We start from the raw sequence: 24,966 nt of genomic DNA on the forward strand, positions 1-24,966 counted from the left end.
CTGACCAGGAGGCCGTCAGACTCCCGCGGCCTCCCATCTGTTTCCACTTAAAAAACACGACAGACAGCCAAGGACGGCAGACGGACCCCCGCTCCAGTCCTTGGGGACGCGGCATCAGCAGTGGCCGGGCCAGCTGCACCGTGGCCCAGGACCCTCCCTGGAGGCCTCGCAGACACCTGCCCCGTCCAGCTCCCGAAAGTGGGCCCTTCCTACGCTTGTCTCCGCTGACCCCACACAGACGGTCTGAAAGGCACAGGCCAGGCCGTGCGCCTCGGAGGCCGGAGGAGCCGGGCCTGGGCCACAACTACAGAGCCCCGCCACCGGCCCGGCATTCCTGCCTGTGGGGCTGGCGCCACACTCACCCTGCTGCCCCATTGGCCCCTGCAGGCAGGCCCTCTAGCTAAGGAGCCCAACAGACGCGACCCCCACGTCCTGAAGGCCTGCCGTGTACCTGGGGCCTTAAACGCGTCGAGCTCCCCCCAAACCCTACATAAGGCGCGTTTATGGAAACGGGCTGAGGGGCCCAAGAGCGCACACAAGGCAAAGCTGGGATCCTGAGCTGTCCCCCATGACGGCACGCCGGGGCTGCCCAGGTCCCCGGCTGCTGCAGACGCCAAGCCTAGGCGGCGGCAAGCTCGAGCTGGGCTCCACCCGGCGAGGACGCCAGCCCTGACTCCTCCTGGACCCCTCCCTGGGCGACCTGGGAGGGAGGGTCCACCGGCAGCGGCGGAAGGTGGTGGTGGTGGGGACACAGCCACACCCTCCCTTGCTCTGCTCTGGCGGCCCGGGTTCCCTTGCCTCCCTGGCTCTTTGCCTTCGCACCTCCCGGCCGCAGGAGAGCAGCCTTGGCCCCCGGGCCCCTCCACGGAGCCCCGCGGGCCCGCCTGCTCTCTGCAAAGGAAGATCAGTTCAGGTTCTCGTATGGGCCGCCTGGTCGAGCTCTAGCCTTACCTTACAGAATACGAACTGCTAGCTAAGCAAGGTCTTTATCGCGGCTTAACCCCCGCAAGGCGCGCGGCATACGGAGGTGGCATGCCAAGGGAAACCCACACGGCGGGCGGCCCCGTGGAGCTGGCCTGCGGGATCACGGGCGTGGCCTGGGCCAGGGCCAGCCCGGGCAGGGGCGGGTGGTGCACCGTGAAGGAGGGGCGGGACACCTTGTGCGGAAGTGAGGCGAGCTTGATGGACAGAGAGGCGTTAGCAGGCGGCACAGAGGCAGCAGAGGAGGCAGGTAAGAAAGCTTGGTTAGCTGGGAGGGACGCGAGGTTCTGCAGGAGCACGGGCTCAGAGTTAGCCGGGAGCAGCGCAGGGGGCGGAGGCAAGGCGGCGTTAGGAGGGGGCGGGGCGTGGAGGGCGGGCTGCCCCGGAGGGGGCCGGCCCAGGTGCGGAGGGGGCGGGGGCGGCCTCGGCTCCGCAGGGGACGGGGCCTGAAAGGAAGAGGCCGGGGTGCTGGCCACCGCCTGCAGCGGGGTTAGGCTCAGCGTGGCGCTGCGACATGCAGCCCCACTGCCGAAACTGGCTCCAAACGGATGAGCGGAGGCGGGAGGCACCGCGTGGTTAAAGGCACCTGCAAACAGGAGAGAAAAACCCAGCTTCAACAGGCGGGCATCGCCAGCCAAGCCAAGGAAGGCGCGCGGAAAAGGGGAAGCCGATGGCGGCTGCGGCTCCAGCTCCGCGTGCGAGCGGCACAGGTGAGGGTGAAGCGCAGGCAGCGGGAGCGCAGGCGCTGGGGTTACCTGCAGGACAGCTCCCCTCCCCTCCCCAGCCCAGCCCCGGGCGCCCGTGCCCAGTGAGGGGCTGGCTGTGTCTCCCTGCTCTCCTCTCCACCCCGCACGCGCCGTGTGGCGGGCGCCGTGGCCCTTGGCTCTTCCCCAGCGCCGGCCCCAAGGCTGCCCAGAGCCCGGGCTGCGTCAGGCCTGACAGGTGACCTCCGCAGGGAGGAAGGAGAGAGCTCCGTCTGGCGCCAGCTCCCCTGAGAGCGAGAGGGACGCCGTCAGACCAGAGAGCCTGGCACAGGCCGACTCACGCCTGAGCGCTCTGCCCACACGACAGTCACGTCTGCGTTTCGCGAAAAGGAACGAGGTGACGGGTGCAAAGTGGACCCAAGGGGATACGCGGGCACAGCCTCTCCCCCCTCAGGGGGCCCTGGAAGGGAACCTGCAAACAGCGGTGGTTAAACCCAGCGGTCCCGGAGGGCGCCGGTGACAGCATGCGGCCCGCGGCCCGTCCCCCAGCGGGTCCCGCGCGGCCGGAGGGCGCTGCCTACCTCCGACTGCACCGCCGGCCACCCCGGAGGAGAAGCTGCCCATGGTGTGCGAGTTGGTCAGTCTGGTGGCGGCGGTTGAGACGTGCACCAGGCCGGCGGCGGGCACGGAGCTGAACAGGGACTGCAGCACGGACGGGCCCAGGTTGGCCTGCAGGGACATGGGGCCCAGTGCGAACTGAGGGCCGGGGGTGAAGGCGCCCAGGAAGGGGCGGTGGCTCTGGGCGGATGGGGCCGAGCCCCCTGCCGAGGACGCCGCCGGGGCAAGGCCCGGGCTGCTGAGGAGGCCCCCAGGGGGCGCGGCAGCGGCGGCGGCGGCGGCGGCAGCGGCGGCCATGAAGAGGTTGTGGCCGTTCTTGACGTCGGGCTCGCGGTCACGGCCCTTGCCCGCCTTGCCGTGCGTCGCTGAAGCCTTGTCCGCGGGTCCGCACACAGGTGGGCCCCCGTCGCCCTTCGGGGCCAGTCCGTCCAGCTGCCTCTTGTTCACGAAGGGGCCGGGCTCTGCGGCGCCGCCCTCCTTGCCCCGTGTGCCGGGAAAGCTCAGGGGGGTGCCCAGGCTGGCCGCCTCGGGGGCCTTGTGGGAGAGAGAAGCACCATCGCTGAAGCTGTGTAAACTGAGGTCGGCCGCAAGGCCCCCGCCCAGGGCGAAGCCGCTGGCGGGATGGCTGCTGGGGCTCAGCCCGCCCGCCCCCGGCAGCGCGCCTGGGAAGCTCTTCCTGGGGTGGGCAGCCAGCTTGGCATCAGCCGCACCAGGTTCCTCCAGGCCAGGCCGGAAAGCGAACAGGGAGTTGTGGCTCAGAGCGGAGGCGGCCTGCAGCGGGCTGTCGGCTGCCTTGGCCAGGCCGAGGTCGGAGATGGGCGAGAAGGTGGACTTCCACTTGCTGCTGTTGACCGGCTCGCTGGCCGGCACCTTCCTTCCCACCAGGCCGCCACCTGCCAGGAGAGGCAGCGGCTGTGAGGCCTGGGCTGGGTGGGGCAGAGTGGAAGCTGCGGGGACCAGACCCCCGCTGGCTCGGAATGACCCCTGTCCCCAAGACAAGCCCCCTTGGCGGAGGACGGGGCTGACCTGGCGAGGGTGGGGCCGTGGGAGAAACCCAGGGAGCAGGGCTGCTTGTGCAGGAGGGCCGGAGTGTCGGCACAGAACACCACACATGCCCAATCTACCCAGGCAGCACACAGAGCGCCCGCCATGTCTGCAGGGAAAGGGGCCAGGAGGCCGGGCGGCACCCACACCACCCAGGGACCACTCTGGAAGCCCCGTGTGGCTCCTCAGAGGCCGGGCACCAGGGACTCAGGCATCGGGAGCACCGAACTCACCATTTTCCAAGGTTTTCGGAGGAGATTTGCTTTCTAAGGAGATTGTTGCAATTTTTCTCTCAATTCTATCAGGAAAAAAAAAAGAGATGATGAATGTCTGCAATCCACGGGCACGCCAGAGCGCTATACGTTTACACTGAACTGCCCAGCGGGGTCCATAAGCCGGCAATGCATGACCCGCCATCAGGGCCCCCGGGCGCCCCCATGCCCGTGCGGTGGTGCCTGTGCTGGCACGATGACAGCTGTGGTGGGGGACACAGCTGAGAGCCAGGCCCTCGGGGAGGAGCAGGGATGCCGTTTCCCAACATGCAGAGACAGCCGCGAGTCCCAGACAGAACTGTCTCCATGCTTAACGTCCTCTCTCAAGCTCTAGGAGACCGCGTCGTCCACAGAGGCAGATGCGTAGCACCTAGCACATTAACTCCCCAGCGAGCTGTACCCGTAGCTGCACCAAAGTACACAGCAGTGTGTGCTTCACGTGTCAGGATTTTTGTGGACCGTCCTGAAGAACTACGACCTCCAGAGACACAGAACTTGCCAAAGAATCCAGAACTCGCACAACGTACTTTTAGTACGTGGAAGAGTAACTCAGCAAAACACTGCAACGCAGACAACTAAAGAAAACACAGGGACATCGCCGGTGGTCCAGCAGGTAAGACCCCGTGCCCCCAGTGCAGGGGGCCCGGGTTCGATCCCTGGTGGGGGAACTCGATCCCGCATGCATGCCGCAACTAAGAGTCTGCATGCCGCAACTAAAGATCCCACGTGCCGCAACTAAACATGCCACGACTAAGACCTGGGACGACCAAAATAAATAAATTAAGCATTAAATAAAATTAAAGAAAGGGGACTTCCCTGGTGGCGCAGTGGATAAGAATCTGCCTGCCGATGCAGGGGACACGGGTTCGAGCCTGGTCCGGGAAGATCCCATAGGCCGCGGAGCAACTAAGCCCGTTCGCCACAACTACTGAGCCTGCATGCCACAACTACTGAAGCCCGTGCGCCTAGAGACCCTGCTCCGCAACGAGAGAAGCCACCACAATGAGAAGCCCATACACCTCAACGAAGAGTAGCCCCTACTCGCCGCAACTAGAGAAAGCGTGCACGCAGCAACAGAGACCCGACAGAGCCAAAAATAAATTAATTTAAAAAAAATAATAAAGAAAACACAGACACACGACACACGGGGCCTCGTCAACACTGAACACTCCTATGCCTCAAAGGGCACCAGCAATGGAGTGAACACACCAGCCACAGGACGGAAGAACACAGCTGCAGAGCCCATACCTATTAAGGGACCTGGTACTTAGACATCTAAAGAACTCTCACGACATAACAACGGTAGCACGAGACAACCCGACTCAAGAGTGGGGCCGGGGCCTGAAGAGACACCTCTCTGAGGAACAGATGGTGCTGAGCGTCGTCGGCCAAGAGGGAGATGAGGTCAACACCACTGCGACACCACCACACCCTCACAGAAATAGCTCCCGTACTAAAAACAAACCCAGAAAATAACAAGTGCCGGTGAGGATGTGGAGAAACTGGCACCCTCGTGCATGGTTGGCAGCAACGTGAGATGGGGCAGCTGCCGTGGAAAAGTCTGGTGGTTCCTCAAAACGTTAAACCCAGACTCGCCACACGAGATCCAGCAATTCCACGCCTAAGTACTGGGTAAATTGAAAACACATTTTCAAGTAAAAACACATGTAGTGTAGGAACGTTCATAGCAGCACTATTCACAACAGCTGAAAACGAAGCAACCCAGGCGTCCACGGACACATGGTGGCTAAACAAAACGTGACATATACACAGAAGAATACTAGTCTTAAAAAGGAAGGAGGCTCTGACACCTGCTACACCACCAATGAACCTGAGGACGGACGCTCAATGAAATAAACCAGACACAGAAGGACACGCGCTGCCTGACCCCACTCACGGGGTCCCTAGAGGAGTCACATCCACAGAGACAGGGAGTAGATGGTAGGGGCCAGGGGCTGGGGAGTCAGTGTTTAAGGGTACAGGGATTCTTTCTGTGGCGATGAAAACCCCTGCACAACCCCACGAATACGTCAAAAACCACTGGGTCGCACGTTTCAGGCGGGCGGTGTGGTATGTGAATTATACCTAATAAAGCTGTTATCAAAAAAAAAAAAGAACCCAGGAAGAAAGCACTCCTCACGGTCAGCTGAGTGGACACCAGGCCCTGATGGGAGCCTGCACGCCTGCCTCTTGGCTCTCCACTGTGGCAGCCACCCTCCCCTTCTCTCTGCCGCCAAGAAACACCCGCCACGCACCGCCGCCCCCGGAGCTGCAGACTCAGGCAGGGGTCAGCCCCGCCCCACACGCATGTGGCGAGAGGCTCTCAGATGCCTGGGCCCTTCACGGGCTGCTTCTTACACAGTTAAAGTGAACAATCCGGGAAGGGGCCTGTCTGCTCCAGGACGCACACCAGTGAGTTCGGGACCCCGTGCCCACTGCCCAGCGGCAGGTGGGGAGCTGCCTGCCCTGCGTCCTGGCCACAAGGACCTGCCCCGTCGGCCCCACTCGCCTGGCACTGCCGGGCTCATCCTCAGAGCCCTGCTCCTCATCCGAGGTCAGCGGGGAATAGTGGGCCCCATTGGTCTGGCTCAGGGGCTTCTCCTTCTTGAGCACGGGCGGCTGGTCGTTGTCCTGGTAAGGGACAGGTGAGCTCTTCAGGGAGCTCTCGGGGGACGAGATGGCCGTGATTTCCAAGGGCTGGTTGATGTTGCTGACCTGAGGAGTCAGACGCACAAGCCCGTCAGCAGGCCCCTGCAGCGCCCTGGACCTACCGCCCCCGACGCCGCTCCCAGCCTCACCATGGAGTTGAGGTTCAGAGGGGACCCTGAAGACTGCGTGAAGAGGCCGGCGACCGACGGCAGGGCCCGGCGCTTGGGGGACACGCCCGAGCTGAGGCCGGGACCCCCGGCCGCTGCCCGCTTCCTCCTGCCCCTCTTGCGGCTGTCCTGCCCGTGGCTCTGGCCGCCGTCGCCACGGGCGCCCGAGGACAGAGGGCTGTGCTTGCTGGAAGGCGACTGCTTGGCGCTGCTAGAGCCGGCCGAGATGGTGAAGACGATCCTTCTCTTGGCTTCACTCTCGGGATCCGAGAAGCCGGCCTCAGAGGGCAGGTCTCCTTTGCTGGCGTCGGGGAGCGGGCCCTGGGCGCCGAGCCGGGGACTGGCACAGAGCTGGGGGGCGGGCGAAGCCGAGCCGCAGTTGCGGGGCTGCGCCAGCAGGGGGGGGTGCTGAGGGGTGGAGCTGCGGGACCCCACAGTGGCGAAGAGGCTTCCGGAGCTGGAGGACTCGTCCAGGGCGGGGGGCTCGGCTCCGGAGACGAGCGGTGCCGGGCTGCCTGCCAGGGCCCCGCTGATGGCCACCGAGCCGGCGTAGGCGAAGCCTGTGGGAAGGACACGCCTTCTCAGGGGAGCTGGTCCGGGAAAGGATGCCCACCTGGCCGAACCCGGCGGAGCGCAAGGAAGCTCAGCTCTCCGCGTGCTCAGTACCCAGCGCCTTGAGACGGCACCACGAAACCAGGTTCGGGAGAGGACAAGTGGGGGCCCCTGGGCCATCACTTGTGTGCTCTTCCCACTTCTGGGCCTGGGATGGTCGGGCCCTGGAGCTCACACACAAGCCGGTGGACCCCGGCCACCGCCAGCGGTGACGCCCTCCCCATGCGAGAGCAGCAGCGCCCGAGGCGGGACACCCGTCCCAACAGCAGCCTCCTCACTGCGCTCTTTACCCCCAGAAGAACAGGTGTGGATCAGGCCATGCGGACACAGGCGAGCAACCTGACCACACATGCCCGCCGTCCCCGATGGGCTCCATGGCTGGGCAGTGGCTACAGGCACCCTCTAGGTCGCAGGCCCCACCCAGAAGCCTCACTCGGAGCTCTCTGAGGAGGAGCCCAGAGGACCGGCATAGGCCCAGGCCGAGCACAGCCAGCTGAGATGAGCAGAGCGGGAGAGCCCAGCTCAGAGCCCCCGAGCCCCGGGCCGCGCTGTGCAGCTGACATGCTGAGCCCACCCGGCACCTCTGGGTCCTCACACGGGAGGGAGCCCTTACCTGTGGGGGCCAGGGCGAGGCTTCTGCTGCCGGCAGCGCTGCCCCCGGGGCCGTGGGCACCAGCACCCATCTGCTTCTCCAGCGTGGACGAGGACTCTCGGGCCTGCGGCACGGGGCTGGGGGTGCTTCTCTGCGGAGAGAAAGTGCGGGTTGTCAGCTGAGCCGGCCACACGCCGCAGGACGTGCCAAGGGCCCGAGGCCGCGCGCACGGAAGGGCAAGTGGCCGCTCAGGGTGTGAACCTGGTGGCAGCCACGGGAAGGTTCTCACAAGGTGAGGCACAGGTGTCTGGCCTCAGCTCTAAGGGGCGGCCCTGGCTAATGGGCAGGGAGAGCAGTGAGGGCAGCCGGTACGATCGGACCCAGCAGCTCCACTCCCACGTGGAGCCAGGCAACAGCAAGTACCCACACAAAACCCGTGCCCGCACGTCCTCAGCAGCACGATTCACAACAGCCCCAAAGTGGAAACACCCCAGATGACCACCAACAGGTAATGGATAAACACAAGGTGGTCCCTCCACACCCGGGAGCATCACTCCGCCCTGAAAAGGGGTGAAGCCCTGACACTCACTACCACGTGGACGGACCCTGAGAACACGACGCTCAGCGAGAGAAGCCAGACCCAGAAGGACACACAGTCTGTGATTCCACTGACGGGAAACGTCCAGAACAGGCAGATCCACAGAGACAGTCAATGGGCTCCTCCTGGTTGTCAGGGGCTGGGGAGGGGATGTGGGTGACTGCTGGTGGGGAGGGGCTTCCTTTCGGGGGGATGGAATGTTCTGGAACTAGAGATGGCTGCACGACTGGTGAATGTACTAAAACCCACTGCACCGAACACCTCGGGCGGGTGAGTTGTGTGTGAGTGACATCTCCATAAACACGAACAGCGAGTGTCATTTCCAAGTCCATGCGTGTGAGGCTGAATGCCCGTGTGAACTAGAAGGAAAGGGAGAAGTTTCTACAGAATCTGGAGCTTTTAGTCCCTCTCCGTCTGCACACGTCACCTTTTACTAAAAGGATCTAAGACAAAAGTGGCAAAACGTTCCTGGAATTAAAAGTGGACGTCAGACATTCTGTTTTTCTTGGGCATCACGGTGAGCTCAAAACTTAACCCCGTGCAACGGAACAAGAAGGCCCTAGGCCTCGAGGGGAAAGAACAAGAGCAGCGGCTCTCTCGGTGCGACGCACGGTCCCCCGGGGACGCCAGGCTGCCAGGCCGGGGCCTCACTCACCGCCTTCTCGGCGCGGCTGGGCAGCACCACGCTGGCCAGAGGGATGCTGACTGGCAGCTTGCTGGGCTGCACGGTGCTGAGCGGGATGCTCACGGGCAGGCTGGTGATGGCCTCCCCGTTGCTGGCGTAGGGGCGCTCCTTCAAGCCCTGCAGACACACCACCGGGCCGGCCTGCTCCCGCTGACCAGGAAACTGGGCCTTCAGCCCTGCCCCGAGGCACACAGCAGCCCTCCAACCGGTGACAAGTCACCCCCACCCCAAAGCGATCCTCCCAACCTGCCAGGGCCCCCACCCGTCACCCCAGCACGCACCCCCATCACAGGAGCGCGGCAGGCTTTTCCCTTCCCCTGCTGCTCAACCCGGCCTCTCCTTTCCCCAGAGACAACCCCACTCTTCCAGCCTCACCCCAGGGCTAGGGCGCGGCCAGGCAGCCTCCCACCTGCCCTCTCAGCCCTACACACCACCCCACGCGTCGGCACTTTCGCAAGAGTGGTGGCCTCACCTTCTCACTGCCCTTCTCTCCCGTCATCTGCAAGGCCGCGGGGGACGAGGGCCGAGGGTCCTGCGGGCTCAGTTTGATGCCGTTGGCGATGCCAGGGCTCTGGTATGGGAGGCCGTTCTCCTTGGCATGCTCAGCTCTGGAAACGACACGCGTCCTCGGTCATTTTCTAGGGAGCCCTCAGAGCCGCGGTTTTGCATTCAGAGCTGGGCGCCTGGGCCTAACAACCCCCAGGATTCTCTCCCACACTGACGATCCCCCGCTCAGAAGGCCCCCCACCACGAGCTCACCGTGGGTGCAGCTCGCTGGCGGTCACCCTGCTGTTGGCTGTGTGGTCCTGGCTCAGGTGGCGCCGCAGCACCAGCTTGGCGGGGGAGAGCCTGGTGTAGTCGGGCAGGGCCAGGCCGGACAACTTCTCGAGCCTCGGCCGGCCGCTGTGGTTCGGGGTGCAGGGCACGACCTCCTGGTCCAGGGGGGAGGCCAGGTACTGGGGGGTGTTCTGCTTGGGCGAGGGCCGGCTCAGCGCGCCGCAGAGCTCGTAGCCGGCCGCGTGGCCGTTCATGGACAGCTCTGGGCTCATGCTGCTCAAGTGGGGCAGGGAGAACCTGGTGCAGTCCAGCTCCAGATGTGGCCGGCCGGGCTCGGCCTCCGGCTCTCGGCCCAGGCCACCCTTGCCGCGCAGGTGCAGGGACAGGGCGTCGTCGGGCGGCACGCAGGACTTGAGCTGCAGGAGCTCCTGCTGCCGCTGGCTCTTTTCCAGCTCCACGATGCTGATCTGGGGGATGAGAGGAGGCGTCAGGCCTAAGAGGCCCCATGCCCAGCACCTCACTGGCAGGGAGGGTCCTGCGAGAGCGAGAGGGACGTGGGCCGGCTAGTGTGACGGGCAGACAAGCGTCAACGCGGGTGTGCAGACACACCGGCCTGAGGAAGCGAGGGGCCCAGGCTCCATGGCTGTCACCACGACCGCGAGGGTAAGGTATCGACCCCGGGGGCAGGGGACCCGAGGCATCGTTTGGCTCTCCCTACAATGAATCAAGGGCCCACAGCTTCGGGCAGCCTCTCGGTTACACAGGAGCGTCAGGACCCAGTGCGCAGCCTCCTGAGACTCCTCCTGCACACAGGCTGGCAGCAGGGCCGGGCCACCACAGAAGGCAGCTTGACACCGTATCCCGGGACCTACAGCCACTCCGACGGCTACTTGGGGGACGCATGTCTTTAGGGATGTAGCTTCCAGAGCAGCCTCCGGTGCAGAGTAATTCACTGCAGTGCTATTCTGCAGTAACCCATCCCTGAAAGAGCCCCCAGGGCCGGGCAACGGCAAAAGCTTCATGTAAATCATGAAACCTCGCTGGGGAGAGGCAAACGCGGCAGGAGGCCTCGGCCTGTAGACGGGCTTCCGGGAAGCCAGCACCCGCGTGCTGATCTGTCCGTCCTTCCTTCCCGCACCATCCTCTGCTCACCTCGTCAGCACGAGCTGTTCTCACGGTGCAAGCGAGGGCCACCAGCAGCAGCCTCAGAAACAGGGCGCTTGCAAGCCTGGGCGCTGCGGCAGACACTGGGCCTAGGACGCTGGTCCCGGCGCCCCAGCTGAAGCCTGGAGCACCGCCCCCCCCGCCTCCGACAGGCTTCCTACCTGCAGCTCCAGGCAGTGCCTCTGCTTCTCCGAGATCTGGCTCTTCAGGGCCTGCTTCTCCTTCAGCAGGCCCTCTAGGGACAGCGTGGACCAGTCCAGCTTCAGCTCCTCGCACCGCGCCTTGAGCTGTGGGGACGGGCGGGTGGCTGTGAGGCGTCGGAGGCCCCTGGATGCCCCGTGAGGACCCTGAGGGAGGACGGGGACGGAGGGGGGCTGCCAGGACCCACTGCCGCAGACTCAGGGGCCGCCCTCAGTCATCTCTGCGCCTGGGAGCCCGCCCGCCCGGGGGCCCCGCCCGGCGCACCAGCCGCAGGCTCTGGCTCCTCAGCTCCCGGTTGCCCTTCTCCAGCTGTTCTGTCTGCTCCCTCAGCTGCTGGTTGTGAGCCGAGATCGCCTTCCGCGCTTGCATCAGGTCGTTGTAGGTCAGCGCCTTCACTCCCAGCTGAGGACAGACGACGGCAAAGGGGGGCTCTCACGGGGCGCCGGGGGCATCGCAAGGCGGGAAGCCTCCCTCTCACCACCTCCAGGCTGCTCCATCAGGGAGACTTTCAATGTGAAGAGCACCAGGAGGGCACCAGTCCTTCTAGATCTTGGCCAGATGTCCGGGCTGGGCCCTGGGCCCCGCCTGCCCCCCATCCCGCGCCAGGGCTGTCTGCATGGCCTCAGGGTGGCCGGGGTGGGGCGTCTACCTCATCCAGTTTCTGCTGGAAAAGCCTCTTGATCTCCTCCTTCTGAGCCTGGCAGTGGCCGAACAGCTGCTGCACGGCACCCAGCAACCGGGCGTTCTTCTCCTGCGGGGCAGGGCCGTGAGCGCGAGGCCCCTGGGACGGGCGCCCCGCCTGACTCGCAGCCCGCCTGGCGGACACGCACCCGTGAGGAGGTTGGCCAGACCCCCATCGGGGCCTCACCCTGGAACGTGGCGCCACGTTACCAGCAGCCACAGGAACTGAGGCTTCCGCCCTCAGGAAAGCCGGGGTGCCCGCACCGGTCCCGAGGGTGGCCGCACCTCACAGCCCCTCACCCCAGCTCCACCACCGAGGCTGCAGGGCACGCTGTCCCCAGACGAGGACGCCTCAAACAGGGCAGCGGGGCCCGGCCAGCCGCAGCCCGGGGGCCATCAGGCCCCCCAGGTGAGGGGAGCTGGGCCTGGCAGCAGCAGGTGCGGCTCACCTTCTCTTGGTCCAGCAGCTGCTGCAGGCTGGCCTTGTACTGAGGGGTCTTCGTGTACGCCAGGAACTGCAGGTACTGAATCTTGAAGGATTCTACGAGAGGAGCCAAGACAAGGTTTTAACTCAGAAACCCTCCAGCTGAGGCTCGAGGCGGGGGCGCGTGGGGCTTGGGAACGACGTGCAGGCTCGCCAGGGCCCGAGTGGTGCTGGCATCACACGGTGCCGTTGTCGTGCCGGGGGCCCGTGTCCCCACGCTGCCTCAGCACGTCCCGCCGCCAGGTGGGGCTCGCGCCCACGTGGGGACCCTCGCAGCTCCTGCCACCCCCAGCCCGCGTTTTCGTTCTCCCCAAGGACACACGGGTTGTGGTCAGCCAGTCTGCCGGTCTTCTCGGTAAACGTACGCTACCGATGTTGAACTGAGAAAACTGTACAGGAGTTTCCTTCATCCACTTTCTGAAGGGACGAGGCATCGCAAGGCAGCCCAGCCACACGAGCATGAGCTCGACTCGGCAGGACAGGGCCCTGCTCCCTCGGGGCACCGGGCTCATCCCGGACAGGTCTCCCTGACACCGCGGACACGGGGCTGGGTCCTCCTCTGCGGGGCACCCTGGGCCCCGTGGGCGGTGGAACAGCATCCCTGGCTTCCACCTTCTCGGTGCCAGGAGCGACCCCCCGAGTCGTGACAACACACCCAGACGTGGCCTCACTTCCCCTGGGGCAAGACCGCAACCTCAGACTGCAGCATGGGTCCCGCTGACCCCAAAGCCCAGGCACGCCCTGACAGGACTGAGCCTGAGCCCTGGGGGTGCTGCACTTCGCCACGTAGCATGGGTTTCCCAGGGGGTCTGCAGACAAGCCGCCCTGCCCGCCCGGCCTCCCCCCACGGGGGCGTCTCACCTAGCAGCCTGTGCAGGGCGGGCGGGGCGGGCGCCAGCAGCAGCTGCTCAGGGGGGCGCCGCTGCGTGCTGGGAGGTAGCTGGTAGGGGGCGCCTGCGGGGAGACAGCGGGTCACGCTCCCTAGACGCCAGGCCCTGCACGATGCCCCAGCTGCCCAGCCAAGCCGCCACCAGACCCCGAACCGCGACACTTCGCCCTGCCTGAGCAGGGCTTCTGCACGGGACACCCGCGGAGCCCTCGGGAGGCTTTGGAACTGAAGCACCTCCCCTCCACCACCCGAGGACTCAGCGCAGACGCTGTCGCAGTGGCTTCTGCCCAGGCCGGCAGGAAAAGGGACAGCGGTGAGGCTCCCTGGGACCCCAGAGCACAGCGGGGCGGGGGCAAGGAGGCACTCACCCTGCGGCGAGGGTGACGCCGCCCGCGACACGGTCTGGGCGTGCAGCAGGTCCAGTGCACTCTGGGTCTTCTTGGGCTTGCGCTCGGGGTTGGCGGTGCTCATCTTCTTGGGACGTCCACGCTTCCGGCCGGCCATCTTCCGGCCCTTCTTGTTCAGCTTCTTTTTCCGGGCCTTGGAGGGAGACGGCTTCTTGACAGCGGTCGCCCCGGCTTTCTCTTCCTCAGCACCAGAGTCCTAGCGGAAGACCGTGTGAGGGACCAGCCGGCGACGTGGGCTCCCGGAGGAGCCTGGCTCCCTCCCCCGAGGCCGGGGCCGCCCCATCTGGCCGAGGGCGGGGCACTCACCATGGGGGTGTCGGCGGGCACAGCCGCCTTGCTCTCGGGCACCTTGGTGGGGGTGGTCGTGTTGCTCTTGTTCTCCCGCTGCTGCCGGCGCCGAGCTGCCTCTTGTTCCTCCTGGGGAGCAAACAGGGGGCTCGTCCTCTGAACCGCAGGCACCGCGGAGACCCTCCTGCCTGCAGGGGCCCTGCAGCCCTGGCCCCAGGGGAAAGCGAAGTGCACACACCCAGTCTCTGCTGGGAACCCGGTGGCCCCCCGGACAGCCTGGCCTGGCCCCCACCGCAGCGGGCGGTCCCAAGGTCCCCACAACCACTTCCCCACCAAGGGGCGCGCTGTCCACAGGTGGGGACTGTGGGACACCCACTGCAACAGGAGGGAGGACAGGGCCACCCGCAAGGCCGTCCTCTGTCTCCAGGTGGGGGTGGCCGTCACCATGCCCTGACCCGGAGGCCCTAGTACGGCAGGAAGAGCCCGCGCGGGGGGCTCCTTCAAGGCTCACGTGCTCGTCTGAGCCTCCAAAGAGAAAGACACTGGGACAGACGTCCCACGAGGTTCAGAGACAAAGTGATGACCACAAGGCCGCGGGACATTTTCAAAGGTTGTAACTCCAACCTATCTCCCCCCAAAATCTCTCCAGAAATGTGGCCAGGGCGAAGCTGCTCAAGACGCGGCCGCCACAGCCAGGGGGCCCCAGCGCCCAGGCCCAGGCCCGGCCACTCGGGATGCCTCGGGCCCTGGTCAGCTTAGAGATCAAGGACAAATACACAAACTCACCCTGAGTTTTGGATTTTTCAGACTAGAAAAATAGTTTTCAAGCTGAAAATGGAAAAGGAAAAGAAAACGTCTCATTAGCAATGGAAAACCCTCTCAGGACAGGAGCCACACCCCAGACCCACTGACGTCAGGCAGTGACGGGTGCGGTGAGCGCTCGGGACCCCGGGTTGGGAGCAGGACATCTGCCCACCCACGTCAGCTGAGAGGCGGGTTGGGGAGGAAGGGGTGCCACTCACTATGGTGCGGTCGATGGTGTGCAGGTAGTAAGACACCGGCTTCCCCGTCCACGACACTGAGCCTTTTAGCGGCGACAGCTCCACGACGCGCATGATGGTGCCGATGTCTGCGCACAATGGGGCGCAGGGGTCAGGGGTCACCAGGGCACAAGGGGGAGGGGTATCGCGGGGCTCAGGTCCCAGGCACGTCCCAACCGCTGGCTGGGGAGGTGTCCACGGCCCTCCACGCACCCAGGCGCCTGGCCAAGGACAAGGGCAACAAGCCCACAGGGCGGGCTCCAAAGGCCCGCGGGGGCCCGATGTGGCAACAAAGCAGCCGCGAGGATGCCCAGCACCTGAGGGTCCTGCCACCCCGCGGGCCCGCACACACAGCTGCTTGTCCTTGTCACTGCTCCCTTGGGTCCCAGCCCCACGGTCCTGCCCAGGGCCACGTCTGGGGACGTCTGAGGTTGTCACAACTGGGGGCCTCCCGCATGGAGTGAGTGCAGCCGCCGCTCCACATCCCACAGCGCCTGGGACGCTCCCCCGCCGCACCCGCCCCGTCACCACTGCTGGCGGGCAACCCCGCTTTAACCCACGGCAGGTGCTCATAATTGCACGTGTGAATAACTCAGCAACACGAGAGCTCTTACCACTCAAGTTTCTACTGTTTATTCTGAAGTTCAGAGGTGCAAAGGGCTTCGAGGACACAATTCTGCCACCTGAAACACAGAGAGGCATCAGTGCCGGCCGTGCGGACACCAGCGCATGATACGAGCAAGAGCCTGATGAAGGTTAGAGCACCAGGACACAAAAGCATCCAGAGAAACCAGCCCTCTGAACACAGAAAAGCCAAGGGACCGGGAGTCCTGAGCTAATCTCACAGCTAAAAGCAAACAAAGCGGCGCCTGAGAGCTCCGACCTGTCTCACAATTTGCTTTCCTGCAAAACGCACTCAGGGCCTCACAGTCCCCTGGGTCTTGCCGTGGGGCCCGCTGGGCACCCCCTCTACAACTTCTGCGCTGTCTAGATGCGCCACACCCACACCAGATCCGGACCGGAACCAGCCCTGACCCCAGAGCCAGACGGAACCTGAGGGAGAACCGGGTCTGGACACACAGACAGAACCTAAGGCTGGACGAGGCCCTAACACAGAACCAACAGAACCTGAGGGAGAACCGGGTCCTGATGCACACCCACAGAACCCAAGGCAGGACGAGGCCCGACTCCAGGGAAACAGGACCTCAGAGAGAACCGGGCCCAGACTCCACACAAACAGGACCGGAGAAAGAACTGGTTCCTGATCTACAGGAACAGTCAGAACCTAAGGCAGAACTGGGCCCTGACCCCACACAGACAGAACGAGAAAGGGTCAGGTTGGGAACGGCTGCACAGAAAACAGTTTTTCCAATTAACTGCCGGCATGTGTGCAGTCATTGTAGGGAAAAGAAGAACCACAAGGACTCGCGGCCTCCTGCAGAGAGGTCACCATGATTGATGACGTCACCCTCAGGTTACAGACGCTTCCCCCATCCTGTATGAAACACTGCCAGGAAACGTAATACACCGGAATGTTCCGGCGTAGGGAATACGGAACCAAATATAAAAGTCAAAGAAAACGCGTGACGAGCAAACTGAAGCAGTCAGGATGACCCCTCTGCTGGCACACGCGCTCACGGCTCCCCGAGCCCCAGCCTGGCCTCTGGACGCCCCCCACCCCGAGGCGGCAGCGATGCCAGGTCCCGGGCTGGCCAGGGGCAAGTTTGGGCAGTCGGCTGGTTGTGCCAGCAAAGTCACAGCAGCCAGAGGCTGAGGGGGTCCCCTGAGCGCACCTGAAGAGTGTCGAAGGGAGGACGCACGAATTAGGAATGTGGCCCCTGCAAGGCTTCCGGGACAACAGGTGCCCTGAGGGGACTTCTGTGGGCATGTCACCAGGGGCCCCGAGACGGCCGCGTGCAACACCCGGCGCTCAGGTGGGCCACGGGGTGCGGAGGGCAAGGTCAAGATGACCACGAGGGATGAGTGAAGAACAGGCGACATCCCATGAGACGACGAGGCCAGATGCCCAGCGGGCCACGTCCAAAAAGATGGAGGGGCCACGACCCGAGGCCCTAAGGCTAGAGAGTCGGGACCGCACTGCCCAAGAGGCGCCCGTGGCAGCTGGCAGAGCAGGAATCCACGCTCCTCTCCCGGGTGGGGCGCGGGGATGGGCGCCGAGTGCTCAGGAGAGGGGCCTGGGCAGGGCGCTCGTTGCCACAAAACCATCCGGAGCGACCCTGCCGCATGCTCAGGCTCACGCTCACCTGCACATGCACACACGCAAACACACATGCAGCCAGCGGTGCTGAGGGCAGCTGGAAAACTCTCTGCGTCTATGCTGGGTGATCCTTTCTCCTCTCCTGTTTGCTTGAAATGTTTCATAAGAAAACTTGGGGGACACAACCCGTTTCTGTCTCCCGGCCACAGAGGAGATCAGGACAGCATGGGGGCCTCCCCGCGGCTGCAGGGACAAGGACAGGGAGCAGGACAGAGCGCAGCACGTGTGCCCTGCCAGGGCTCCTGCGGCACGTCAGGGAAGACCCGACGTGGCAATCAGAGCAGCAGCGGCGGCCAGAGGAGCTGCCCTCATGAGCCCAAGGATGAAGACGCTTTCTGGAGACCTCCCTGCAGGACAGGGGACTCCCGCCACCTCATGTCACGACTGGAGAAGCATGGGGACACACTGTCAGCACCGCATCCCCGGCCAGGCCCCAGGAAGGGGAGCGGGCAGAGCCTAGCGGGGCCGTGGGCACACGGGGCGGCACATCCGACCTCACGCTGAGGTCAGAGCCCACGGGGGGCCCGGGAGACTGGTCCCGTCCCGCCGGGAGGACCCGGAGAAGGATGGGCACCCGAGGCTGCGGCTCTCACACGGATGGCAACAGCCCCCGGACGAGGACCTGAGCCCGGCCGTGTGTGACTGGGGATCCAGGGAAAGAAGCCCGCGACTGCACCTGCGGTGGGATGAGCCCCACGCTCCTGGAGCAGAGCGCGTCACAGGGCACAGACGGAGCCGCTGTCATCCCGAGTGTTCGCCACACACGGGAAGCTACCGGCCTCCCCACGGGGAAGAAACAAAGCAGCAGGTGAGAAGCAGGCGCGAGGGCACAGGACAAGGGGAGACGCGGGCCCCCCCGGGTCCCCCAGCTGCTGCCCTGCTTGTCAGGACCATCGATGGTGCTGAGACAGAAAGCGCCCAGCTTTCTGAGGGAGACGGACTGGGGAGGACAGCCTGAAGAAGCAGGCGCTCCGCCATCCCCTCTTCCTGGAACACACTGGACCTGCTCTCCCACTCTGAGCCTGAGCCCACAAGAACACAAACTAGGTTCAAAGAACCTGGTCAGCTCCCAGCTGTTTAGAAGGCTCCCGCCCAGGTGTCCACATTGCTCTGATGCCCCATGTGCACGAGGATGCCCCAGGTACAGCTAAGGGACACCTCATGTGTGCTGCTGGGCCTGGGTGGGCGCGACCCACCCTGGCGGCTAAGCCGAGACCTCGACGCAGCTAGTGGCCTGGAGGGATCTCACTGCTCAGGCTCACCACGCCAGAGGGAGGAGCTCGGGACACAAGAAGACCAAACAACCCCGCTCCTGAGGAGGGGAGAGTCCGCTCAGACACCAGGAGCTCCCGTCGTCCCAAGCGCTCAGCCTTGGCACTTCCCTCCCGGTCTCTTCGTGGCCTGTCGAGACCTCCCCCGTACGAGGTTCTGGCCAGATGCCAACAGCACTCACTCCACAAAAGCACCAAGGTAACCTGTGAGTCTAAACGCTTTCATAAGCACGGGAGAACACGCCCCTCCTACATGCTAAACGGACCCTGATTTGAGAACAGAGACTCAGCTTTCAGTTTCGCCCCGTGACCTCTCCTTCCAGAGCTGTGCTGAGCCGTTCTGGCAGCACTTCCGAGACTTGGACACAAGAAAGGTGAGGTCCCCTCCCGCGACCGGGTCTCGACTGGCCCGGAGACTGAGGGGGAAGGGGAAGGGGAAGCTGCGGGGGCGGCGCTGGCCAGGCAGCCCAGGTCCAAATACGGGAAAGGCCCGGCCGGCAAAGGCTGCAGGGGCCGGCCAGGGGGACCCCCGTGCCCTCAGCGCCCCGCGGTTAGGGCTCCAGATCACATGGGGACACCCAACCAAGCTTCAATTTCCCATACACAGTGAAGAATTCTTTAGGAGAAGACAGGATGTCCCTGAACTAAGAAGTCACTCCCTTCTCCGCGAACGAACCAGACAGCCTGCAGCTCCCTTGCTAACCTGGCCCCCACCCCAGTCCTTCCGGCGGGCTGCAAGCTGGGGCCTGAGCGGGGCAGGCGTCGGGTCTGTTCTACGCCACGCGCTGAGCTGCAAGGCACCCGCCCACAACCTAGGTGACAGTAAGAACCACGACGAACGGGACCCCCTGCCTGAGGCCTTTCCGCCAGGGCCGAACCTGATGATGCCAGTCAGGACCCCAGCACCTGTGATCAGGGCCACAGCCGCACAGCCCCGAGCGGATGCAGACGTGGGGCACACAGGGCGGGGAAGGGGAGTTCGTTACCTTCCTTCATGTTTGCGAACCGCTCCTTCAGCTGGTGATCCACCTCAGGACCAAAGGCAAAGTTATTCACAAATATAACACTGCAAAATAATATTCCAGTTGAGTGAAAGGAGGTTCTACTTGCACACATGTACAGAGCTGCGGCGCCTACGACGCCTACCGCCTCTGCCGCCAGCTCTGCCCGCACCACCTCCGCCCGGCCTGGGGACGGGTGCCAGGGCCCACAGGCTGTGGCTGCCACCCTGGGTGCTGTGAACACGGACACCGCGACCAGCAGACTGCTGGCTTCCTCGGTAAGGCACGCACGGACACGGGCCCAGAGCAACGGGCTGCCGACCTGCCCCTCCGCTGCCCCGGGGTTGGAAAGCGGGCAGCTCAAGCGCCACCTGGGCAGAGAGGTGCGAGGACACCCAGGCAGGAAAGCAGCATAGACCCATCAAGCTGCACCACCACCCCAGGGCCCAGCGCCAAGTTCTTCCGAGGCAGGGCCTGGCCCATCCTCTCCCGTTTCTCAAACGTTCCCTGGCCCCCGGCGGCCCGAGGAAGCGCTGCCTGAAGACGCCCACCAGGCGGTGGGAGGCTGCTGCCCACACAGGCCCCCAACCTGTCCCCTCCTCTGCCCGCCGGCTCCTGCCCCCATGGAGGACCCCCACCAGGGATCCCTCCCCCATCTGAACATGAGGGAGAGCAGCAAGCTGTCTGCCGTTCCATGCCACTTGTCTGGAATCTCGGTACTAGGACAGTAACGGAGGACCTGACCAGGGTGAGGACGGGCACAGGCAGCAGGAGAAGCACTGAAGGTGTAAGCCAAGCTCTCTCGCTGCTGACCGCTTGGAAAGAAACCCAGATGCGGTGCGGTTCAGGCTGGGGCCGAAGGGCAGAGCCCTGATGAGAGAGGCAAGCTGGGGAGGCTCCGACAGGGACTGGGGCCGGCCTGGGGGGGTCCCTGCTCTGGGACGGAGCCTGGGGAGGCTGCACGCCAGGGCCTCAAGGTGGCCAAGGTGGGGAGAGGGGGTAAGCCAGGACAGATCCTGGGCTGCCTGAACTAGAGTCACCTGAGAGGAAACAAGGAAGCTCCCTGAAGCCCGTGGAAGCCAGGATGAAGACCCCTGAGTGCAGAGGAGCTGGTCAGGGCGGGGACACCCCCAACAGGAAGCAGAGCGCGTAGGGCGCTCGCCATCTTGGGGGCACCGTCTGGGGGCCCCAGCAGAGCCTGGCCTCAGGGCCTCATGGTGCTCTGGGCGAGCTCTTCCTCGCCGGGCCACAGCTGCTGGGTGCCCCCGACGGGAGAGGGCCCCCACGGCAGCTGCTCCAGAGCCCCCCAACCCCGTCTGATGGGGACACCCACGGGGTCAGCACAGTCCCCTCAAGCAAAGGGGGACGGCGTGCCCAAATCAGGTGAGACATTCTCACGGGAGAGTGAGACAAGGACAGGCCTTTGTGAACGAGGGACGCCTGTTTCCTACCTGCCCGCACAGAACCCAGTGGTGGGGACTCGGGGCATCGTGCAGCGAGCACACGCAGAAGGAAGGGGGAGGCCAGACCATGAGGTGAAAGGGAAATGGTGTGACCCACCCCCCGCCAGAGAGCTGAGAGAGTGACACGCCCACCCCACCCCGCAGTCACCGAGGCCCCGCCACCCCCACTGAGCCACTGCTGCCGCCAGGTGCGCAAGCGCAGGGTCCAGCCCGCTCCCCAGCCCCAGGCCTGGGCAGGACAAGGGAAGGAGCCACGGAGGCAGAGCTGCCGGCAAGCTCAGGACACGTGGCGGTGGACACGCGGCGGTGTCGGCCTGGAGACTGCTTGCCACGGGGCTACCGTCCAGCAGGAACCTGCACTGAGCCCGGGCCCTCCCCGCACTCTCTGGCCCGCCTGCTGGGGTGCCCCCGGGGAGGGGGAGCGACCCGGGGAGGGGGAGCGACCCGGGGAGGGGGAGCGACCCGGGGAGGGGGAACTGCGCCGCCCCGCGCCATCCTGCCCTGCCTGGCAGGCCCCCGCGGCCCTCGCAGCCTCACTCTAGCCCCCCCGCCCCCCCCGTACCTCGTGTTGGCGATCCGCTCTCTCCACTCCTCCGAGAGGAAATCTCCTCTCTCCAGCTGAAAGGAGAAAAGAGGGACAGCCCATCACTCAGAGGTCTCGCTCACCTCTGCACCCCACCCCCGCCTGCCCCCCAAAGAAGAGATGGAATGAGCAGAGGCCCTGAGTGGGGAGGCCGCGTCGGGGCGGTGGCGTCGGGGCCAGGCTCCCACAAGGGGATGGTGGCGAGAGGCCGAGACCACGCCATGCCCATGCAGGGCCAGCAGGGGGCGCCCCGAGGCGGTCGTGCTGGACAGCACACGCAGTGAGGGCGCAGCTCTCCCGCACCACCTCGCCTGTCTCCCGGGCAGAAGGGCTGTCCTTACGCCCTCGCCACCCTCCGCCCTCCGCAATGCTCCGACCGCTATCTTCGTTAGCCGACTAATCTCATTGTGCCTCAAGGCCGAAGTCTGCCTGAGACAACTCAGACCTTATTAACCTAACTGCCCAGAACTGTACCATTTGACAAACCAAGAAATCTGGCTTGGTAATTCTTCAAAAAAAGGCTATCATCCCACTCCTGGGTGTCCACCTGGAGAAGTGAAAACAGACCTCCCCAGGAAAACCTGCACACCCCTGTCCGCAGCAGCAAAGGTGGGGACCCACATGTCCGTCATGAACGTGAACAGATAAACATCCTATGGTCCCTCCACACACGGGAGCATCACCCAGCTATAAAAAGAGGTGAAGCCCCGACACTCGCTGCCACGTGGACGGACCCCAAGAACATGACGCTCGGTGAGGGAAGCCAGACACAGAAGGACGCACAGGGTGTGATTCCACTGATGGGAAACGCCCAGAACAGGCCGACCCACAGATAGAGCATCTCGTGGCGGGGGGTGGGGTGGAGGTGGCTGCTGGCGGCCCCCGTCTGCAGCCCACAAGCCACCAGGTGACCGGAGGCCCTCCAGGCAGTGAAGGGACAGCGCCGCCCAGCAGGGCTGGCCCCTGAGCCTGTCTTGGGACGGGCAGGAGGGAAGAGCCTCCAAGCGGAGGGGCCTGTGAGTGCCGCAGCGCCCAGGCAGAGCAGCTGCAGGTCCGGCGCCCTCCAGCACACAGGAGTCACCCAGGGACATGAGGGGTCGAGCCCCACAGGGCAGAAGGGAGATGGCCGTCCTAAAACACCCGGGTGCCGTGGGAAGTCTACGTCCCGGGCGTCCGCGTCTGCTCGCTGGGTCCTCTCCCCTTGTGAGGCTGCCGCAGTTCCCTGCGCACAGCCCAGCAGGCTCGGGGCACTGACCCAAGTCCAAAAAAGCTCAAGCTGCAGGCCTGAGGCCGTGTCCCGGGAAGGCCTCTCGGTGTCTGGAACCAGACCTTGGGGGCTCCCTGTCCGCATACTCTCTGGGAAAACACGGGGTCCACACGGGCACCTGCTCTCCTCCCGGAGTCTGGGGTCTCGGCTGACCGGCCCCCCGTGAGAACCCCGGGCTAGGTCTCCGTGGCCAAGAGAGCAGGCCGCGGCCCGCGGGCACTGGGTCTCGAGAGCTTCCCCGGGGCCCGCACCCCGCCCGTGCTGCTGCGCCTCGTTTGGGGGAGTGAAGCGCGTCCTGCGGAGCCTGGAAGCCCGGCCCCCGGGCCCCCCCTGCGCCTCTTCCCTCTGCTGGTTTGCCTCCGTCCTGGCTCTGAATAAACCACAACGCGAGGACGACGTCTGCTGCGTCCTGGCGTCCCACAGGCTCGTCCTGATGTGGCTTCTCTCTCCACGGGGGCTCACCCATCCAAGCCACACCGTTTCACGCCACAGCGTCACTGCTCTGTTGTGGCCTCACGTTCAAGGCAAGAGAACAGCCACCGTCCCGGCCCTGCCGCCATTCGCCTCTTGATACAGACTGGCCGAGTCGGCTCTGTGTTGCTGGGGCCAGTGTGCCCGAGTTAACCGTGGCAGGAAGATGTCACCCCCACCAAGGATCTGTGACTGGCCCCAAGATAACCAAGACCTCCAGTGTGGAGAAACGCACACGGGCGTAAGAGAAAAGAACGGACCCCAGCCCACAAAGGCACAGGGGCTGCCACCGCCTGCCCAGGGACCTGGCCAGGGGCACCTCCTCACACGGCGCTTCTGTGAGGCTGCCACCGCCCCAGGCACGGGAAACCTGTGTGCCAAGCCCACTGCCAGGGGCCGACGCACGGGGTCACCCGGCTGTCACCAGGCGGAGGGGGCGCCCTGAGATGTGACAGACGTAGGCAGAAGCCGGGCGTAGGGAGGGCCCAGGGGCTCTGACGGGAGGAGAGCTGTGGGCTGCAGGGACGGGCAGGGACCAAAGAGGCGGCTCAGACGCCAGGAAACACACTGGGCTCGGAGGCTCCTTCCTGCTGGCTTCGTTTCCCCGCTCAGTTACTAAGTGACAGAGGCAGGACCCTGCCCGCCAACCAGGGCACCTGCTCCCAGCCACAGACAGCCACAGTGGGGGCACTTTTCCAGACCCAGCCGGCAAGCTCCTGCCAAATCCAGGCATTGGGCAGGGACTGTCACCACACCCTCCTGGCGCAGGGCCACGTGGACGCCAGAGGCACAGCTGGCTGCCGCCCCGACACGGCCGCCAAGGCCGCGACCAAGAGTCCTCTGAGCCGAGTTCTGCTCGCAGCCACCTCGCGAGGCCACAGAGCAAGGGCAACTGACAAGCGCCCTGGACCTCACGAGGTCAAAGAGCGAGAAGGGTCACACACAGGGAGCCCCGCCAATGAGCCAGCTGACGTGCCGCTGACCCCCAAACACCCACCAGGCCAGGTGCTGCCGCCCAAAGGTGACGAGGGGAGGAAGGAAGGAGAGGTGACCTGCCAGGGCGGCCAGCCCACCAGCCTCACCCCCGCCTCTCCCTCCAGCCGCAGGGACTGTACCAGCAGCTAGAACCACACTCCGAATAAAGCAGCGAAGGCTGCCTGCAGATCCATCGGGGCATCCCTGGTACCTGCGTCAATGCAGACTTCTACACTACGGGATTGAACTGCTTGGTCCTCTCACCAGAAGCAGGAGGCACTGCTTAAATTTAAAAACCTATGTTTTAGGAGGTCATGAGGTCTTAGGAAACCGGTAAACCATCCAGGAACTCTTAGCAGCATGCTGGTGGATCTAACGGACCGGGCAAAAAGAAGTTTCCTGGAAACAGAAACCAACTGGACCAACTGCCCTCAGCCTGAGCAATGAACACCAGAGGACTTCAGATGCAGGAGGGACGCAGGAGACCAGAGGATACACCCCTTGCTTTTCACTGAGGGGAGAGAATCGCACAAGAAATCCCACCAGGAAAAAGGGGAGGGGAGCTGGGCCCAGCCTGCAGGTGTGCAAGTCCTGGTCCAAGAACAGCTAAGCAGAAGCAGAGAGGGCACGGCCGAGCTCACGCCGCAAGGTCACAGCACCCCGATGCCAAGGCCAGGCATCACGAGAAAGGAAAACTACAGACCAGCATCCCCCTTGGCTGCAAATACCCTCAACAAAATAGGAGGTATACCCCAGGGCCAGGTGGGATTTACCCTGGGCATGGAAGTACATCAAACCTTGTAC

At 64.6% G+C, this 24,966-nt stretch overlaps 2 protein-coding genes across 11 annotated transcripts in view; both read right to left on the reverse strand.

The window, feature by feature from the left end:
- Positions 1-24,966, reverse strand: part of DOT1L (DOT1 like histone lysine methyltransferase) — a 57,402-nt gene that overhangs the window by 2,898 nt on the left and 29,538 nt on the right. For 4 of the 10 annotated variants that reach the window (XM_059060301.2, XM_067033183.1, XM_067033185.1 and 1 more), the window contains 21 exons: positions 21,429-21,484; positions 19,389-19,468; positions 15,468-15,536; positions 14,836-14,942; positions 14,600-14,641; positions 13,832-13,942; positions 13,487-13,721; positions 13,091-13,183; positions 12,195-12,286; positions 11,714-11,815; positions 11,329-11,466; positions 11,025-11,150; positions 9,682-10,166; positions 9,395-9,530; positions 8,893-9,072; positions 7,661-7,790; positions 6,418-6,995; positions 6,129-6,334; positions 3,581-3,645; positions 2,267-3,196; positions 952-1,567 (listed from right to left, as the gene is read on the reverse strand). In XM_059060301.2, coding sequence (XP_058916284.1) covers positions 987-1,567; positions 2,267-3,196; positions 3,581-3,645; positions 6,129-6,334; positions 6,418-6,995; positions 7,661-7,790; positions 8,893-9,072; positions 9,395-9,530; positions 9,682-10,166; positions 11,025-11,150; positions 11,329-11,466; positions 11,714-11,815; positions 12,195-12,286; positions 13,091-13,183; positions 13,487-13,721; positions 13,832-13,942; positions 14,600-14,641; positions 14,836-14,942; positions 15,468-15,536; positions 19,389-19,468; positions 21,429-21,484 — 4,542 coding nt within the window. In that variant the 3' untranslated portion in view covers positions 952-986. The remainder of the gene's footprint in view (positions 1-951; positions 1,568-2,266; positions 3,197-3,580; positions 3,646-6,128; positions 6,335-6,417; positions 6,996-7,660; positions 7,791-8,892; positions 9,073-9,394; positions 9,531-9,681; positions 10,167-11,024; positions 11,151-11,328; positions 11,467-11,713; positions 11,816-12,194; positions 12,287-13,090; positions 13,184-13,486; positions 13,722-13,831; positions 13,943-14,599; positions 14,642-14,835; positions 14,943-15,467; positions 15,537-19,388; positions 19,469-21,428; positions 21,485-24,966) is intronic. The other 6 variants (XM_059060306.2, XM_059060304.2, XM_067033182.1 and 3 more) reach the window with 6 other exon arrangements.
- LOC136794041 (uncharacterized) lies at positions 16,324-17,383 on the reverse strand (the record flags this gene model as incomplete). The annotated part of the gene is given in 2 exon segments (XM_067031482.1): positions 16,324-17,175; positions 17,177-17,383. Coding segments are annotated over 2 exon segments (1,059 nt in total), but the record flags the coding sequence as incomplete, so codon positions are not given.

The sequence above is a fragment of the Kogia breviceps genome, chromosome 4 (genome assembly GCF_026419965.1).
Source record: "Kogia breviceps isolate mKogBre1 chromosome 4, mKogBre1 haplotype 1, whole genome shotgun sequence".
NCBI classification, from domain to species: Eukaryota; Metazoa; Chordata; class Mammalia; order Artiodactyla; family Physeteridae; genus Kogia; species Kogia breviceps.